The sequence below is a fragment of the Pan troglodytes genome, chromosome 19, assembly GCF_028858775.2.
Source record: "Pan troglodytes isolate AG18354 chromosome 19, NHGRI_mPanTro3-v2.0_pri, whole genome shotgun sequence".
In the NCBI taxonomy this organism is placed as follows: domain Eukaryota; kingdom Metazoa; phylum Chordata; class Mammalia; order Primates; family Hominidae; genus Pan; species Pan troglodytes.
The window spans coordinates 51,621,803-51,640,622 of NC_072417.2; the positions used below are offsets into that span (position 1 = coordinate 51,621,803).

At 56.0% G+C, this 18,820-nt stretch overlaps 2 protein-coding genes across 6 annotated transcripts in view; one reads left to right on the top strand and one right to left on the bottom strand.

The window, feature by feature from the left end:
- The window catches only part of FAM83G (family with sequence similarity 83 member G), a 33,750-nt gene extending 29,618 nt beyond the window's left edge, over nucleotides 1–4,132 (bottom strand). For 2 of the 3 annotated variants that reach the window (XR_001710565.3, XM_009432627.5), the window contains exons 1-2: nucleotides 4,007–4,132; nucleotides 2,810–3,459 (exon numbers count right to left, since the gene is read on the bottom strand). Coding sequence is in view for 2 of the 3 variants with exons in the window: in XM_009432627.5 (XP_009430902.2) it covers nucleotides 2,810–3,331 (522 nt within the window). In the remaining variant the exon portion in view is untranslated. The remainder of the gene's footprint in view (nucleotides 1–2,809; nucleotides 3,460–4,006) is intronic. The other variant, NM_001243845.3, reaches the window with a different exon arrangement.
- Nucleotides 1–18,820, top strand: part of SLC5A10 (solute carrier family 5 member 10) — a 69,945-nt gene that overhangs the window by 48,604 nt on the left and 2,521 nt on the right. For 2 of the 3 annotated variants that reach the window (XM_063799723.1, XM_016932255.3), the window contains 2 exons: nucleotides 12,624–12,779; nucleotides 15,680–15,830. In XM_063799723.1, coding sequence (XP_063655793.1) covers nucleotides 12,624–12,779; nucleotides 15,680–15,830 — 307 coding nt within the window. The remainder of the gene's footprint in view (nucleotides 1–12,623; nucleotides 12,780–15,679; nucleotides 15,831–18,820) is intronic. The other variant, XM_016932256.3, reaches the window with a different exon arrangement.

An 18,820-nucleotide genomic window follows, 5' to 3' on the forward strand; every position in this document is an offset into this window, starting at 1 on the left:
GCAGAGGGATCCCCATCCTAGGCAGGGGGCAGGCAGAGTTCTCCCTACACAATACCAGAGTGAGAAGGGGAGGTGGAAGCATGGGCACGAGAGGTGATTCATGGGGAGAGATAAGGCAGGGAGCGCTCCCAGGAAGCAGGCAGACAAAGCGCCCCGTCAGCATCCGTCAGTGTCCGGGCCCTGCCCCTGTGAGCCTGGGAAGCAGCTGGGGCAGGACAGCTGGAGGACTGCAGTGGCCTGGATGAGCTGCCCCTCCCAGCCCCTGCCTGTCACTCTGTCCTGCCAGGGCCAGGGCACAAGGGATAGCCTAGAGTTTGAGGGAAACACAGGCCTGGTCCCCACCCCTCTACCCGAGAACTAGCTAGGTGACCTTGGGCAGGGACTAACCAGTTTCTACATCTGAAAAATGAGACAGATAACACTAGCTGAGATTATAAAGCGCCTCGCACTCAGTCAACACTTGCTATTGTTATTATCCCTGCCCACACATGCCACACATGCCTGGGCCACGGGTCCCAGGACAGATGTGGCAGGGAAGGAAGTGCCCAGGGCAGAAAGCAGGGGCTTGGCTCACCACAATGCTGTGGAGTCATGAACAAATCCCTGTCCTTCTCTGTGCCTCAGTATCCTTGTCTGTCAGATGAGGGGCTTAGTCTCTACTGCCTCTGAGGCCCCCACTGTGGGACCCTTGAGGACTCCCTGAGGTCTGAGAGTAGGGAGCAGTTTCAGCAGTGAGTGCCCCATCCTGAGGGCTGGAAAAGCAGAAAGCAGGGCCCACCTGTCCGAGGCTGGAGGACATCACTCACTATGGGGCCGTGTAGACACACTGGCGCCCAAACTGGAGACCAGCTTCTTCCTGGCTATGTCACCTTAGACAGGTGACAGCAATCACCTTGTGGGAAGCAAAGGAAGGCAATGTCACCTTAGGTGACACTAATAACCTTGTGGGACTTTTGTGGGAAGCAAAGGAAGCTCCAGGTGGCTCATGGGACTGTACGGAGTGGCTGGGTCACAGCTGTAGCCAGAGACTCAGGGAGGAACCTGGGGTCAGCAGGTGAAGTCCTGGCCCTGGGAGCCCCTATCTGGCCCATCGCTGGGCGGGGGATCTGTCTGTCTGCAGACCCTCTGGCTGTTCCCATCTGCCTCCTTCCTGTCGCTGACAAGGAGGGGAGGCACAGAGGAGTGGGAACCTTGGCACAGCAGGTCCCCCTACCCATGGCCTCAGTTTCCCTATTTTCAAGATGGAAGTGGAGGCTGGGTAATGGGATCCCAGCAGGCTCTCTGTGGGGACTGGGTTCTCTAGCCTCCAGCCAGTCATCCCCATCAGGCACAGACATCAGCAGCACTTCCTCCACACCACGGCAGGTGTGGGGCGGGTCTCTCAGTCTGCAAACTATGAAGGTCCCTTCCTCCTCCCCCTCCTCCTCCTCTTCCTCTAACTCCTTCCTTACTTTTGTCACCCGATAGTCCATCTTCACAATAGCCAAAGATGCAGCTTTTATCCACACCACCTCCATCTTATAGATCAGAAACCCGAAGCCTCAAAGCTGCCCAGGGTCAGTCAGTGAATTGAGAGCAGCCAGGCCAGGGGCCAGGCGCCCCCACCCAGCTAGCTGCCCCAACTGGTCCCCTTGTTGGGCAGGGACTCCACCTTCCTGGAAACTGGGGCCAGGGCCAGGGGCCACCTCATCAGTTCTTGACCCACGTCTGGTTTCTCTGCCCACGAACTTCCCCAAGGCCCTGTCAGTTAGCCAGGATGGTCCCCAAAGCCAGCATTCTGGTCTTCTGCAATTGGCTGCCCTGCTCTGGGACTGGAAGTATAAAGGGATTAGACCCAGCTAGGAACACCTCATCCCACAACCTGAGGCCCAGACCTGGCTTCAGAATCCTTCTCAACACAGCTCACTAGGTAAGCTTTATCTATCAAATTAAGATGTGCTTGGAAACGATGAGAAGGTACTTACGTGCAGCAGGCATTAGCACCTGCTCATGGTCACAACTGTCCAGCAGTGGCCTAGCTGTCTCTGCAAATGGCAAGCACCCCTTCTCAGAATGTGTGACGGTGTGTCAGCTAAGAATGGCCCCCCACACTGCATAGCCCAACAGGGGTGGAGAAGGGGAGGGCCAGAGAAGGCTTGAGGTCCCTTCCGGTGGCAAAATTCAGGTGGACAATGCTCAGGTGGACTCGCTCCACTTCCACAGATGAGGACCACACCTCCCTCACCCAAGCATCCTGGCCTGGAAAGTTTCCACCATTGCAAAGCTCACAAAGAGGCTCAGAGAGGGTGTGCAATCTGCTCCCAGTTGCTCAGCACAGCTAGGAAACAGGCAGTGTTGAACAAGGACCTCCAGGCCAGTCTCAGATGGACTTGGACCATGCCTATTCCCTCACCCCACAACAAAAGCTCTCCCCACCAGAGAGCTCATGGTGTGTGCGCGCCTTTACAGTGAATCAGAGCCACTCTAAGGGAGAGTGAGAGGAAGCCCTGGGGTTCCTCCCCTCCCCAACTCCACCCTATCTCGGTGCCTTCTTCTGGGGAACCAGAAACACCCTCCAACAATAAAGAGGCCCTTTGAGACGGGGCAGCCCACTGTCACCTGCTAGGACCTGGGAACCCTACCCTGCAAAGAAACTGAGGATCCCCACGAAGGTGGGGAGGAAACCTCCACCCAAGAGGCAGCCAGGGAAACAGCAGAGATCCCTAGAAGCCCATGTTGGGCTCCCGTTTTGGGCTCTGAGTGAGCCTGTATTGAGAGGGGTCCGGTGGCTGGTTGGGCCATGGCTCCAGGAGTCCCCGCGCTGCCTCACCTTCTGTGCCTGGCTGATCATCTTCCGCACCACCTCTTTGATGTGGGCCTGCCCGTCTATGGGGGGCTGCATGTAGACGCTGGCCCGGGTCACGCCGCGGTAGGCGATGGTGTCGGGCCAGCCCAGGTCCAGCTGCGGGATGGAGCGGTCCGACTTCTGGGGCCAGTACTCCAGGGAGGGCAGCGGCTCGGCCTCGGTGGGGACCCCATCCGCCCCGCTGGCTTCCTCGCCGTCGCCGACCCCATTGTCCTCGGGCCCCTGAGAGGGGCCCGTGCCCCGAGGGTCCTCAGAGCCCGGGTCGTACACCTCGATGGTCTCCAGGATGCGCTTGAGCTCCAGCTCCGAGAGGAAGTCTCGGATGTTCTCCCGCTTGAGCACCTCGTAGAAGGCGTCCCGGCCGCGGGCCACCAGGGCCTCCAGCGCCAGCCGCTGCTCCTCGCTGTAGAAGAACTCAGGCTTGGACTCGCTGGAGCGCCAGTTCACATGGTTGTCGTCCAGACACTGCACCTGGGAGAAGGCCATGGCGCCGCCTGCCCGGGCACTGCTGCCGGGGGTGGGTGGGCAAGGTCCAGCTCCTAGCTCCGGCCCAGCTGGGGCACCGCGCGCTCGGGGGCCTCTCCGCGGCCTCTGCTCCTCTGCCCATGAGCAATCTGCGGGAAAGACCTGATGAGCCCGGCTTGGCGGGGAGGGCGGGCCGCGCGGGGAGGGGCGGCGGGGGCGGGGCCGGGAACTCAGGTGGGCGTGGGAAGGACGGGGCTGGGGCTGGGGCTGGGGCTGGGAAGATGAGGTGGGGGCACTGGACTGGGATGGGAAGAAAGTTAAGGGATCGGAACAGCGGTGAGGGAGCCGTGGGCCACGTCCCAGGGCTCAGCGTGCCTCTATGTGCAGGGAACCCACATCCCAGATTTCCGGAGCTGCCTGAAGTCCTAGCAACTTCTGAGGGAAACTAGGGCAGCCGGGGAACTTCCCAGTAGCTTCTTAGAGTGGGAGGCGGCCCCGGCACAGAGGCGCCCCGCAAACCGAGGGCTTCCGGGTAAGGGAGGGGTCTTAAAAATTTCCGGGTGCCGGCAACCCAGGAGGCCTGCCCGGAGGAGGCTGGGGCTCTGGGAGGGGTCCAGGAGACCCAGAAGCGCGGTTGCGGGGCGGCGACGCCCCGCGAGACCCGGGATCCGGGGGGCGCGGCCGGGACTTGCTTACCGAGCGGGCGCTGGCGGAGCGGGGCGCACACGCGGCGGCTGCGGCGGCGGCGAGAGGCTGGGCGGGGGCGCGCCGGTGACTCAGGGCCGCCCCGCTCACCCCGCCGCCGCCACCTGCGGTCACGTGCCGCCCGGGGCGGGGCCGGAAGCTGATTCACCCCTCGACAGGCAGACAGACCTGGGGCGGACGCACTGCCCACGGTCCCCTGGTGCCCGAATTCCGAAAATATCAGAGGCCTAAGCCCAAGAGCTCCCGGAACACCCAGCCCAGAGAGGGACAGTGTTCTCCCTGAGGTCACACAGCGGGTCAACAGCCTTGGCACCCCCCTGTGCCCCCAGGGTCTGTTGGTGATCCTGGATCAACCCTGGCTGTGCCCAGTTTCGCCGGCGTGGCGGGAAGTCCGTGCGGCTGTATAGATACCCAGCTGTCCAGTTGTGGAAACAGGTCTAGGGTACTGGGCTGGGAGCCCCCAGGCAGGGATGGGGCACTGACTGACCCAAACTCAGGGCTTTCCTGAGCAGATACCCAGTTCTCAGTCCTAAGCCCTGATCCCCTCTGGGAGGGGTCCCCGGACTGCTTCTGCGTGGCGGGCAGCACCCGACCTGAACCCTAGGGCAGGGAGGGGCCAAGAGGCCCGCTGTGGGCTGGGGTCAGGCCCAGCTCTCTGCTGAGCGTCCCCTGGGGTTGGGACCCTGGTTATGGGGAGCGTGGAGACCACATCTGAAGGCAGGCTTTGAGGGTGGGACAGCAAAGCCCATTAAATCTGGCCCAACAAACAGCCCCCACCCCATCGCGTGCCGCAGCCAGTCTGCCCGGCACCAGGCCCAGCCCTTCCTCCCATCCCCCATACTTGCTCTGGATCTGGATGGGGCTGGTTTGGGTCCCTTAAGGATGCTGCTTCCGTAGGCTGGTGACATCTCTAGGCCTTGTGCCCTCAAACCCCCCTCCTCCAAGGCCGTCTCCACCATTCATGGCCCATCAGGACTCCTTGCCTCTGAGTCCACTGCCCTGGGCAATGACTGGCCTCCTAGGCCCAGCATCCTTGTGGTACCCATCACTGACCCCTCAAGCACGAAGTCCTACACTCTGCCATATAGCCCCCCAAGAGCTTTATGCTACTGAACATAGTGGCCCCTGGGGAACAGGCACACATATTTGCATCCTCCCCCTGCCCCAGGGCCAGAGAGGGGAGGTGGTCCCAGCGGGGGAGCCCTGCCTTGAGGGTCCTGAAGACCCATTTATAGCCCCTCTGCTACTGTGGATCCCCTGTAAGACCTTCTCTGAGCCACCTCAGCTTCTCCCTGTGTTCTTACCAATGCACAGAGGCTGGAGAGTTCAGGAAGGGAGTCCAAGGCCTCACTCCCACCTCCACCACCCCAACACTTCTGCAGTTGATGAGCAGGAAGGTTGTATGCACCCAGTTTTCCCCAGTAGCGACGTTTTGCATAACTATAATACAATAATATCACAGCCAGAAAATTGACACTGGTGCAATCCACAAAGCTTATTTAGATTTCACCAGTTTTTTGTTTGTTTTGGGACAGGGTCTTGCTCTGTCACCTAGGCTGGAGTGCAGTGGTATGTACAATCATTGCTCAATGCAGCCTTGAACTCCTGGGCCCAAGCAATACTCCTGCCTCAGCCTCCTGAGTAGCTGGGACCAGAGACACCATGCCCAGCTAATTTTTTTTCTTTTTTCTTTTTTCTTTTTTTTTGTAGAGACAAGGCCTCACTATGTTGCTCAGACTGGTCTCAAACTCCTGGCCTCAAGTGATTCTCCCACCTTGGCCTCCCAAAGTTCTGGGATTATAGGCGTGAGCCACTGCACTGGCCAGATTTCACCAGTTTTACATGCACTCATTTATGTGTGTTATACAACCTTATTATGTGTATAGATTTGTGTAACCACCATTACAGTCAAGATACAGAACTGTTCTGTCACTACAAAGATCTCCTTCTCTGTAGCCATCCCCACACCTCCCCCGACCACCATTCCTAACTTCTGGCAACCACTAATCCATTCTACAATTCAACAATTTTGCTATTTCAAGAATGCTATATAAATGGAAGATATAGTATATAAACTTTTGGGATTGGCCTTTTTTCCCACTTAGCATAATTCTCCAGCAAGTCATCCAGGTTGTTTCATGGATCAATGGTTTGTGCTTTTCATTGCTGACTAGTATTCCATGGTATGGATATACCACAGTTTGCTTAACCATTTCAGTGATTGAAGGATATGTGGGGTTTCCAGCTTTTGATTATTACAAATAACCTTGTTATGAGCATTCATACACATATGTATATAAACATCAGGTTTCATTTCTCTGGCATAAGTGCCCAAGAGTGTTATTCCTGGGTCCTGGTAGTTGCATGTTCAAACACTGCCAAACTTTTTCCAGAGTGGCTGTACCATTTCACATTCTCACCAACAATGTATGAGTGATCCAGTTTCTCCACGTCCTTGCCAACATGTGGTGTTACCACTATTTTTTTTTTTTTTTTGGCCATTCTGATAGGTAGATCATATCTTATTGTGGCTTAAATTTGTGCTTTCCTGATGGCTAATGTCATTGAATCTCTTTTCATGGGCTTATATGCCATCTGTTTGTCTTTTCCTTTGAAACATTTGTTCATGTCTTTTGCCCATTTTCTAATTGGATTGTCTATTTTTTAACTCTTGAGTTTTAACTTTTTTACTTTTTTGTTTTATTAGAGATAGGCTCTTGCTCTGTTATCCAGGCTGAAGTGCAGTGGCTTAATGATAGCTCACTGCAACCTCAAATTCCTGGGCTCAAGCCGTCCTCACTTCAGCCTCCTGAGTAGCTGGGACTACAGGTGTGCACCACCATGCCTGGCTAATTGTTTTTTTTTTTTAGTAGAATCATGGTCTTGCTATGTTGCCCAGGCTTATACTGTTGAATTTCAAAAGTTCTTTATATATTCTAGATACAGGACCTTTGTTGGGTGTGTGCTCTGCAAATATTTTCTCCCAGTCAGTAGCTTGCTTTTTCATCCTCTTCGAGGTGTCTTACACAGAGCTAAAGTTTTAAATGTTGATGAGGTCCAGTTTATCAATTTTTCCTTTTATGCATCATGCTTTTGGCGTCAAGTCTAAGAACTATTCACTTTGTTGAAGTCAAAATGAAAATGTAGAGACGAATCTCTATATTTAACGTTTTATTTGGGAAGAAAAATTGCAATTCAGGGCATGCACAAAGACTGGGTGGTCTTTGATGTGTCTAGAGAACACAAAGAAGGTTAGAGGTTTTCTTGAAAGCAGAAATGTTACTTAGTGCTCTTTGAGAAAGTTCCTTGGCACTGGTAAGGGTTTGGGGAGCTGAAGAGTTCTGACTGGTAAGTGACAGTGGTAAGCAAAATTAGTCCTAGATCTGTAGCAAGTTATCTCAGCAGCTATAGATAAAACTGGTTGCAGGTTGTAAAAGGGAGTTTCTTTCACCAGCCAGGCTCATAGGGAATTGCATTTTTGGAATAATGTTATGTACCCTGGGTGCTTTCCCCCACTGTCCTCTTAACTCTATTTTAGTTTTGTAGACAAGAATGATCCAATGTGTATGATCAACTTTTACAGCCTAGCCTTAGGTCCTAAAGATTTTCTCCTATTATTTTCCCCAAAAGTTTGATAGTTTTTTTAACATTTTACATTTAAATCTGTGATCTATTTTGAGTTAATTTTTGTATAAGGTGTGAAGTTTAGATTGAGGGTAGGTTTTTGGCCTATAGATGTTCTCAGAATTCTGAGTTTTTACAGAGGAGGAGACAGCCTCACAGATTTTTTTTTTTTTTTTGATACGGGGTCTTGCACTGTTGCCCAGGCTGGCGTGCAGTGTCACGATCTCAGCTCACTGCAAGCTCCGCCTCCTGGGTTCACACCATTCTCCTGCCTCAGCCTCCGGAGTAGCTGGGACTACAGGCGCCTGCCACCACGCCCTGCTAATTTTTTGTACTTTTAGTAGAGACGGGATTTCACCATGTTAGCCAGGATGGTATCGATCTCCTGACCTCGTGATCTGCCCACCTCAGCCTCCCAAAGTGCTGGGATTACAGGCGTGAGCCACCGTGCCTGGCATTATTATTATTATTATTATTTTTTTTTTTGAGATAGCGTCTTGCTGTGTCTCCCAGGCTGGAGTGCAATGGCCTGACCTCGGCTCACTGCAACCTCCATCTCCCAGGTTCAGCGATTCTCATGCCGTAGCCTCCCAAGTAGCTGGGACTACAGGTGCGTGCCACTGCACCTTGCTAATATTTGTATTTTTTGGTAGAGACGGGGTTTCACCATCTTGCCCAGGCTGGTCTCAAACTCCTGGCCTCAAGTGATTCATCCACCTCAGCCTCCCGAAGTGCTAGGATTACAGGCATGAGCCACCGTTCCTGGCCAGTCTCAGAGATCTTAATAATCACTCAAGATCTTACAGCAAGGGATTGGGAGAGCTGAGTTTGTTTTGTTGTTGTTGTTGTTTGTTTGTTTGTTTGAGACAGGGTCTTGCTCTGTCACCTCAAGGCTGGAGTGCAGCGGTGCAATCACGGTTCACTGCAGCCTGGAACTCCCATACTCAAGCAATCCTCCCACCTCAGCCTCCTGAGTAGCTGAGACTACAGGCACGAACCACCACGCTAATTTTAATGTTTTTGGTAGAGACATGCTTTCGCCAGGCTTTGTTGTTTAATTGAGATGGGGGTCTCCCTATATTGGTCAGGTTGGTCTTGAACTCCTGGCCTCAAACAATCCTCCTGCCTCGGCCTCCCAAAGTGTTGGGATTACAGATGTAAGCCACTCTGCCTGACTGAGAACTGGATTTGAACTCAGGTCTGGGAGCCTTTCTCCTGCTCCCTCCTGCAATGGCAGTGTCTGGACTGGCTCCCGAGAATGTGCTGGGCCTGGTTAGGGAGTAGAGAGCACCTTGATTACTCCTCAAGGGACTGTGTCCAGTGACCTCCTTGGGAGGGAATCATTCACTCAGTCAACAGACACTGGCAGAGGCTACCATATGGTTGCTTGTGCTAAGCACTGTTGAGACCCAGACTTTTCCCTGAGGCCCCACAGTCATAGTCTGGGTGGGAGACAGGACAGTCACAGGTCATAGAGTTATTGGTGCCGTGGAGGATATAGCCCCAAAGCCTGAAGGGCTCAGATGTCCATAACGAATTGAGAGGAATGAGTATAAGTTCCCTGGGATAAATCCAGGGAAGGGCAGAAGGTGGGAAGGGTGTTCCAGGGAGAAGGAACAGCAAACACAGAGACCCAGAGGTGTCCAGGAGAGCCTGGGGTGCCAGAAGTCTGGGTGAAATTAGTCAAGGAGAGGGTGGTCGAGCGAGGTGGCCATAGCAAGGGGTGTGGGAGGGCCTTAATCGGAGCCTGTGATACCCCTGCAGCGGCTGGAGAGGCACGGAGCAGGTTTGAGCAGGGAAGAGCGTGGGCGGATTGGTAGGTTTCGAAGTTCCCTTTGCTTGCTTGCAGGGGGAGTGGATTAGGAGGCACAGCAAGGAGGTAGTGCAGTTCGCCTAATAATCAAACAGGACTGGGCATTGGCCATGGGGAGGGAAGACAAGGGGACGAGGAGGGGCAACCCCTGGCTTCTGGTGTGGGCCTTGGCTGGACGGGGGGCTGATGCAAAAGTGGGGCCCAGTGGGGAGCTCCTAGGCCTGCAGAAGCCAGTACCCTGGCAAACCCATAGACCCCTGCCAGCTCCCCAGCTCTCACTGCCCCCCGCTTTGCCTCCCCGGGGCTGCTTACTCTGGAGTCCTGGGGGACTGTGTTTCAATGGTGACACCACTGCCACTGTTCTCATAAAGAAGTTCTTTCTTGCTGCTCAGCACAAACACTTGGTCAAACCAGTGGGACTCGGGGCGGTTTCCCATGCCGAGAGCCTGGAATGGGCTGAAGAAACTCACAAAGAATCTCCTGACTCGGGCTTTCTGAAACATTATATGGCTGCAACGCCTCACCTGTCCCTCCCAGGAGGGCTGGGTCCTCCGAGTGCCAGTCAGCCTGCCTAGGTTCAGAGCCCATCAGCAGTGGCCCATCACCTGTCCTCTGAATCCTGGACCCCAGTGTCCTCAGAGTTCTGCCATGGGGCCCCCGGCTCTGTCTTGGATCCGACTGTGTCCCCCAGGCAAGTTATGTCCTTTCTGGTCCTGAAAAACTAATGGGGGTAGAGGTGGTAGGGTAGGGCAGCTGGATCAAACAGTGCCTGAACTCCTCATGGCTCTTTCTGGGATCCCTTCTCCCACTACTCCTCTCCTCCTGTGCCTTTCCTCCCTCCTCCCCACCATGCAGTCACTTATTCATTCATTCAATCAGTGTTCCCAGAAAGTCTCTTCTGGGCCCGGCCCTGGACCAGGCGATACCTGGGACTTGGAGATGATTCAAACCCAGTGTCTGCCCTTGGGGAGCCTCCGTCCTGGTGGGGAAGGTAGACTATGTAAACAAACAACTGTGATTCAATCTTTGGCCTTAGGAGCCCTTGGGAGGAAGCTGCTACTGCCTTGGGGGTTGGGAGAGTCAGGGAAGGCCTCAGAGGACAAGCCCTTTGCAATGGGCCTTGAAGCAGGCGGTAAACAAGGGTGTGGGTGGGTGTTAGACGGACAGTGGTGCCCTGGGAGGAGGGACTACGTCTGCAAAGGCATGGAGGCGTCCAAGTGCTGGGTGTGTGTGAGAAAATACAAGCAGGTCAGGGTGGCTCGTGCACGGTGCTGGGATGGGAGGTTCTGGGACCAACTGTCAAGGGCCTCGAATGCCATAGAAAGGATACTTTTTCCCCCCAGGATGCCATGGGCTGAGAGGTGGGGGTAGGGAGGAGGGTCCTGAGAAATAAGTAATATGCTGAGAGCTGTGACTCCAAAGTGTGGAGAGGATGGACAGGAGGCTGGGGAGGAGCATGGGATTGGGCAGGGTGGGCCCCAGACGGGAGGGGGAAGAAGCTATGAGCCTGGGGGGCTAATGGGAGGAGCCAGGGAGGTGCCTGGGGGATGACAGGAACCTGGCGTCCGGAAAGCCTGGAGCTCAAACAGGCTGGGCTGGAGACTGGGACATGTTCAAGGGTGCCAGGGTAGGGGACACTGCCCCAGGCCAGCTGGCCTGGGGGAAGGGGTCTGAGACCCGCCCTTCCCCATGGGCTGGGCATCTAAGAAGGGACATATCAGAAAGGGGCTTTGGAGGGGGCAGTCTACAGAGGGAGCACCAAGTCACAGAAGTGTCAATGCCAGCCGCCCCTGCTGCTGCTGTGTTGCAACTCTGCCTGCCCCTAACAAGCCACTGCAGTGCTGTCAGTCAGCTTGTTTCTGAACTCCCCCGTAATCATCATCTTCTGGTTAGCTCTGCACTCTGGGCCCTCCTGAAAACCCCCAGAAGCAGGGGCCAAAGGTTTCTAGAAAGTCTTTTATGGGAGGAAAAAGTGAATGTGGGTCAACTCTCTTCATCCCTACGTATCACTAGGCCAAAGTCAGCCCCACGACTGCTAACACCAACAAATCTCACTGAGCAGAGCAGTGAGGAGAGCCCCACACCTCAGGGCTATGGAGGTAGGCCGGGGTTCTGCCCCCACACAGGGCAGGAGGCCGAGGGATGCCTGGATTTAGGGTTCAGTCGGGATCTGGCCTGAGCCTGAGAAATTCGTGAGTCCTTTCATTCAACAAATGAGCCGTGTGTACCACCCCAGCCATGGGGGAGATAGCACGAGGCAAACCCCGTCCTCTCAGGACTCACCTGCCACAGGGAAGTGGCAAGAACCGAATAAACATGTCCAAGTCCTCCCAGGGATGACAAGGGATGAGGGAAAGCGATGTGGGGCAAGGGGACAGATGGAGAATGGGGTGGGAAGGACAGACCGGAATTCGGGAAGGAGGCAGTCCTCAGGCGAGGCCTGGGGCAGGCCTCAGGTGGGAGCGAGGAGGGACTTGTGGGGAGGGGCCAAGGGTCTGGATCACCCAGGGTCTTGTAGACTGTTGAGAGGCTGAGTGGCTGGAGAGTCCTGGGCATCAGCTCAGCTCTCTGCAGCAGGAAATAGCCTGGCGTAAAGCTTGGACCCCAGGGTTGGAGACAGGGGTGTGGATGGGCTCTGACCCCACGTCCTAAGCCAGGAAGTTGGAGCAGGCAGGCCTCGCCAGCCCCTGAGTTTTCACCACAGCCCTGCTGCATGAGCTGCAGCTGTGTGACAGCACACTCAAGCCGGCTGCCCATGGACAGATGCGACTTGTTGACTTGTCGCTGAGTGAACACAAAGCCCAGGGGACAGGTTGAGGGCCTGGGGCAGGGCCCATCCTGCAGGCCTCTCTCTTCTCTAGCCTCCATTTCCCCCTTTGGGGAGAATGGCTGGGGACGAGGGGGGCAAGGGAGGCTCAGGCCCCAGGTAGACTCTAATGGCGGACCTCACACAGCAGAGCCAACGGCAGGTGAGCCCCCTGGCCAAGAAGTGGGATCAGGAAGAAGAGTTATGATGGAGAACAGCAGGGAAAAGGATTTTCAGAGGCCATTCCCTCCCTGTGGCTCAGATTGTGAAACTGAGACCCAAGGCCAAATGGTAACAGGTCAGAGGCATTGATGGAGCAGGTCTGGGCCAGGCTCCTGCCCCCCGCCCTATCTTGCCCACCCCAGGTGCTCATGTCTATGGGGAGAGACACCAAGTGTCCATCTCTCGAACAGATGATGTGGGCTGCGTGGTGCCGTCTGAGTGCCTGCGGGCCTGCGGGGCCGAGGTCGGCTGCTCCAACATCGCCTACCCCAAGCTGGTCATGGAACTGATGCCCATCGGTGAGGCTGTGTGGGTGGGGGTCTGGGTGGAGGGCGTGGGGTTGGACTTGGGGCCCAATGAGTATGGGGACTGTGGAGGCTACTGTGGATCTAGTGTGATGCTGGGTGACATCCAGGTGGGCTGTTCTGCTCCTAGGAGAGGAGAGCAGAAGCACTCACGATAGAAAACACTCGAACACCCACTGCATGCCACCACCATCCCCAGGGTTTCCCAGGTGATGCACTGGCCTCCTCTTCTCAGGAACACCTAGTGCTGTTAGTATCATCCCCATTTTTTTTTTTTTTTTTTTTTGAGATGGAGTTTTGCTCTTATTGCCCAGGCTGGAGTGCAATGGTGTGATCTCAGCTCATTGCAACCTCCACCTCCTGGGTTTAAGCTATTCTCCTGCCTCAGCCTCCCAAATAGCTGGAATTAAAAGCGTGTGCCACCACACCTGGCTAATTTTTGTGTTTTTAGTAGAGACGGGGTTTCACTATGTTGACCAGGCTGGTCTCGAACTCCTGACCTCAGGTGATCCACACGCCTCGGCCTCCCAAAGTGCTGGGATTACAGGCATGAGCCACTGCACCTGGCCTATATCATCCCCATTTTAAAGACAGGGAAACTGAGACCAAGAGAGGTTAAGTGACCTGGCCCAGGTTACATGGCAAGTAAGCTGCAAAGCTGGGCTTCTGACCGGATGCATCTGCCTGCACACCCTGATCTCCTATCTCATGCTGTACCATCTCTTGAGAAAGGCCACCCACTCTCTCCTCTTGCATGCCTACTAGGTGCCAGGCCCTTTACTAACAGTTTCTCATTAAATGCTATGAGATAGGGTTATTGGCTCCATTTTACAGATGGGGAAACTGAGGCACAGAGAGGGGAAAGTGACTTGTCTGAAGTTGTATAGTGACTGAGACACAAACCCAAGACACAAACTGCTTACTCTGCTGGGATCAGGAGCTCAGGACCCCCCATTACATCTGCAGGCATGAGTGCCTATCCTCTGCAAGCCCCCCGCCCACCGCCCTGAGACACTGCAAGCCAGTGGGTAGAACTAGTGGGCAGGTTTTGGCTTTTTCCATGTTTCTCATGGTAGCAGCATCCCTGCCATTTTAATGTGGCGTGATGAGTTCCCCATCACAGGAGGTATGCAAGTTCTCCATCACAGGAGGTATGCAAGGAGGAGGAAGCAACATAGCAAGGGGTTTGGGAGGTTCAACCCTAAGCAAAAAGCAGAAACAGTTTCCTGAGCCCTTTGCAGCCCGAGCTTTTCCTCTACAGATTCTCAGGTGCTGGAGATTTCCCTGGTCCCCCTCTTTCTAATCCCCTCTTCCTGGAAGCTTTCGATCCCTCAGGTGAGCCCCACCCTGCTCTCTCCTCCTCTCCTTCCCTCCCTCCCTCCCTCCTGCAGAGCTTAGGCCTAAGGGAACTGAGTACACAGACCTAGGATCAGATCTTGGCTGTGCCACTCACTGGCCAAGAAATTTGGGGCATGTCACTTCCCTGCTTGGAGCCTGGGTGTCCTCATTTGTAAATTGGAGGTAATGGCATCTACCCACCCCTCAGCGTTGTTGCTGGGATTAAACATAATGACACAGGGAAAATGCTGGGTGCAGGCTTGGCCACGCTGTAGTTCCCACCTTGGGCCTTCGCTTTTCTCTTCTGTTCTGGGCAAGGGGACTCGCTAAGCCCTCCAGGGCTGACACCGAGCCATTGTTGGGCCACAATCCCTCTCTAGGTCTTGAGTTCCCTCTCTAAGAAATGGATGGAATAAGCTCCAAGTTCATCCATCTCCATGAGCAAGACAAGGGAGTGGGTGGAGAAATGTTTTGGGGAAAGCTGTGATTTGACTCACTTTCCTTTGGGCTCCATCCCAGCCAGCTTCTGACAAGTGAACAGAGAGCCCAGAGACACCTGGAAGTCACACAGCCAATCAGACACAGAACCGAGGCCAGACAACCCAGCCAGGCAATAAATGGCTGTGCCTTCGGGGCAGGGGGTCCTATGTCAGGCTTATCCTAGGACAGACGGGCAAGAGTTTGTAGAGGTAAAGGAGGTGCTTAAAATTGCAGGAGTTCTTGTAGACAGACTTGAACTCATCCCCAGAGAGGGGAGGCGACCAGCCTGAAGCCACACAGCACGGAGTGGGCAGTTGAGCATTCTTCCACCTTCTTTAGGGCTCCTCACCCTCAGGCCCTCTTGAGCCCACAACTCCCAGAAGGCCTTTCACAGCAATGCTACCCGCACCTCCTAGGGGAGCCCTCACTCCCACTCTGGAAAACCACAGAGCCAAGGAGAGAGGGGATCCACTATGCCTGCTGGGTCCTGCCATGCACAGGAAGTGGCGGAAAATTCCAGAGACTGGGGCACTGCATGCTGGGGTGAGGTGTGCATCTTGCCCAGGGTGTGACTTTCAAGCAGAGGCCCCGCCCAAGCCTTCCTCACCAACCCCACCGCACCCCAAAGTTCTGCCGCTGGCCTGCTGTGAATCCCTGGGCAATCTCTTCACTTCTCTGAGCTTCCATTTCCTCATCTGTCAAGCGGGTTAATCATGCTTTCCTCGGACGAAGGCATGGGTGTGAAAGTGCTTTGTCAACGCCAGGCTCTGCAGAAAGGACAGGCCTGATCGCAGCCTCAGCATTATGAGTAATTATGGTCGGGCCTAGGGTTGCCAGCAAGCCTAGGGCTCAAGCAGCCAGCTCCGAAGTCCCCACGGTTTGTCCTTGGCCTCCCCAGTCTCCTCATTCTGGGTCTTGCTCACCTCAAACCTCCTCAGCTTCTCTCCCTCCCCGCCCTCTGCCTTGGAGGAGCATGCAAATGGCGGGCGGGCCTCAGGCATTAGAGCCCAGGCGGGAGGGGTTCCCGGGGCTGTCTCAAGGCCGGACAGGGTCACACATCCCCCGTCCCACCCCAGGTCTGCGGGGGCTGATGATCGCAGTGATGCTGGCCGCGCTCATGTCGTCGCTGACCTCCATCTTCAACAGCAGCAGCACCCTCTTCACTATGGACATCTGGAGGCGGCTGCGTCCCCGCTCCGGCGAGCGGGAGCTCCTGCTGGTGGGACGGTATGGGGGTGGGGGCCAGTACGGGGGTGGGGGAACACTACAAGGGTGGGCGCCCGCACTGACTTTGAGGGATGAGCCGGAGTTTGCCACTTAGAGAAAGGTGGATGCCAGGAAGAAGGGAAGAGAAGGGCCAGTGTACCCCATCCATACCACCTCTCACATTGCTCTCCTGTCCACCTCTGTGTGATCACAGCCCTCATCTGGGATGCATCTCCACCCTCGAGCTGGATTCCTTCTGCAGGGGCCAGCCCTCCCTCCCCAACCATGCCACAGATCTCTCTATCTCCCCGAAAACCTGGGCCCCCATTCCTCCTGATGGTTCCCAGCTGCGCCACAGAGGGCCCCGGGGCCAGCACTCAGGACTGGCCACACTTGGGCTGCCACGTCCCTCAGCCTCCATGGCCCTGGCCCCACTGAGCTCCAGCTTGTTTCCTCCCAGCCCAGCTTGTCCCCTCCTTTTTCACCTCGATGACTCATGCTGATCTTTCTGGACTCTGCCTGTGTCCCCTCCTCCGTGCAGTCCTCCCTGAGACCCTCAACCAAGGAATGAGCCTCTCTCCCCTTCATACCCCAGGGACTCTTGCCAGATTCTTCCCACAGCACATGTGGCCATTACAGGCCAAGAGACCTCCCCGACACCCTTCTCCAAATATCTGGGCGCTTCATGAGGACCGGGGCTGTGTCTGGAGAACAGGTGGTGTTTGGTTACATGAATAAGTTCTTTAGTGGCGATTTCTCAGATTTTGGTGTACCCATCACCCGAGTGGTGTACACTGTACCCAATGTGTAGTCTTTTATCCCTCACACCCTCCCAGCGTTTCCCCTGAGTCCTCAAAGTCCATTGTATCATTCTTTTTTTTTTTTTTTTTTTTTTTTGAGACAGTCTCGTTTTGTCACCCAGGCTGGAGTGCAGTGGTACGATCTTGGCTCCCTGCGACCTCCACCTCCCGGGTTCAAGAGATTCTCGTGTCTCAGCCTCTTGAGTAGCTGGGATTGCAGGAGCGCACCACCACGCCCGGCAACTTTTTGTATTTTTAGTAGAGACAGGGTTTCACCATGTTGGCCAGGCTGGTCTCGAACTCCTGACCTCAGGTTATTCATCCACCTCAGCGGGCTGGGATTACAGGTATGAGCCAGTGTGCCCAGCCCATTCTATCACTCTTATGCCTTTACATCCTCAGAGGTTAGCTCCCATGTGCACGTGTCTATTTGCGCCCTCCCTGGCCCTCCAGTCCCACCCTCTTGTTGTCCTCTGAGCAGTGTGGCTCACACTCTGCTGCTCGGGGGTCCAGCCTTCTGGCACAACAGAGCACCCCCTGGCCAGGAGCCCAGGGCACCCATCCTGGGGGTGGGGTCTCCTCCAGAGCTCCAGGCAGCTGTCCCGGGGATGCAAAACAGTCAGGCTTCTGTTGGAAGGGCCCTGTTGGGACACGCCAGAGGCGGGTGCGAGTGAGCTCATCCACGGGCTCACAGGATTCTCCAAAACAAGGAGTCTCCCACCTCTCACTGGGCAAGACACTTCCATGTCCCTGTGTCCTGGGCACTTGGCCCCTTGACCACTTCTCCCCCTCTGGCTCCCCTGCCTCTCCTCAGAAGCTGTGTGGCCTGGGGAAGACCCTGCCCCTCTCTGACCATGTGTCTCCTCTGAGGCCAGACCTTGCTCTAAGCCCCTCCATGCTCCAGCATCCTGGGCCCCGGGAACTGGATGCCCTCCTGCCACCCAGTGTGTGACACTGGTAGCCCCTGTACCTGCCCAGTGGCCCTCATGTCCCCTGCCCACTACTTCCTGGCCTCCTCACCCAGACTCCCACCTGCAACCAAAAGTCTTGACCTGGCCTCCTGCTGCGCCAGCTCACCCAGCTGCCCATGCCCTTGACCCTCCTTCCCACCTCTTCTGCCAAGTCAACCCCCCGCCCCTAGCCCTGCAAGCCTGGCAGTCGGCCTCCCTGAGGAGCAAGGCACAAGGCTGCGTGGTGCAGGGCAGGTTGCTCACCCTCTCTGGGCCCCAGTTCTCTCAGCTGCCAGCTGGATAGAGCAGAAAGGGCCCCGTGCCAGGTGTCAGGCTGGCCAGCTCAACTTCCCGTCCCTCTTACAGCACTGGGATACCCTCAACACCCCCAGCCCCTCAAAGCCGTCTCAGCTTCCTCCTGCCCTAAACACCACCATTGGAGCGGTATCTCCTAGGCCTCGTGGTCATGGATCTCTGGTAGGGTGAATGGCCTGACCACAGTCTCTGTCAGGGAGAGGCGAGGCTTACAGAGAGAAGACCAACAGCCCAGAGGCCTGGAGAGGAGGCCATCGCAGGGCCGGGTGCAGTACCATGCCGGTGACCCTGATGGCTCTGTCCAGCTGAGTGGAGGCTGGAGGAGCCGTCACAGGCTGGGGGACAGCGATGACCCTCCCCCCCTCCTGTATGCCTGCCCCAAGCCCCCACACCTCAGTCCACTGTTCCGCCACTGCCCCCCCGCCCCACTCTCCCCTGTCTGTGTTCCCGGCTGTTCAGTCCATAAATGGGGCCCACAGCCTCCCGGAAACCCTGTGCAGGACTCGGAGAGATCTCAGACACCCCTCCTTGAGATGTTCCACAGTAACTGTGGCTGCAGCCCAGGGAGATGCTGGAGGGCACTGTCCACCCTGATGGTGGCATGGGAGGGAGTGGCATTCCAGGCAGAAGGAGCAGCCTCTGGGTTTGGGGGTCCTCTGGCAGCCAGGTAAGAAGGCTGGGTAAGAAAGTGAGGGCCTGGCTGGAGTGGCCCCAGCCCTGGCACAGAGATGCAGAGTCTGGTGCTGGGCGGGAGAGCTGTGTGCAGAGGGCGGGGTGGGCAGGCGTTAATGGAGGCCCGCCTGGGCCTTTGATGAGGGCAGCGCCCGCCTGCCTGCCTGGCTAGGGGTTAATTAGCCTTAATCAAGGTGACACCTCCTTCCTCCACCCTCTCCCTCAGGCCTAGAAGGGAAGAAAGGGAGGGAGGAAGGCGGACAGGCGCTGAGAG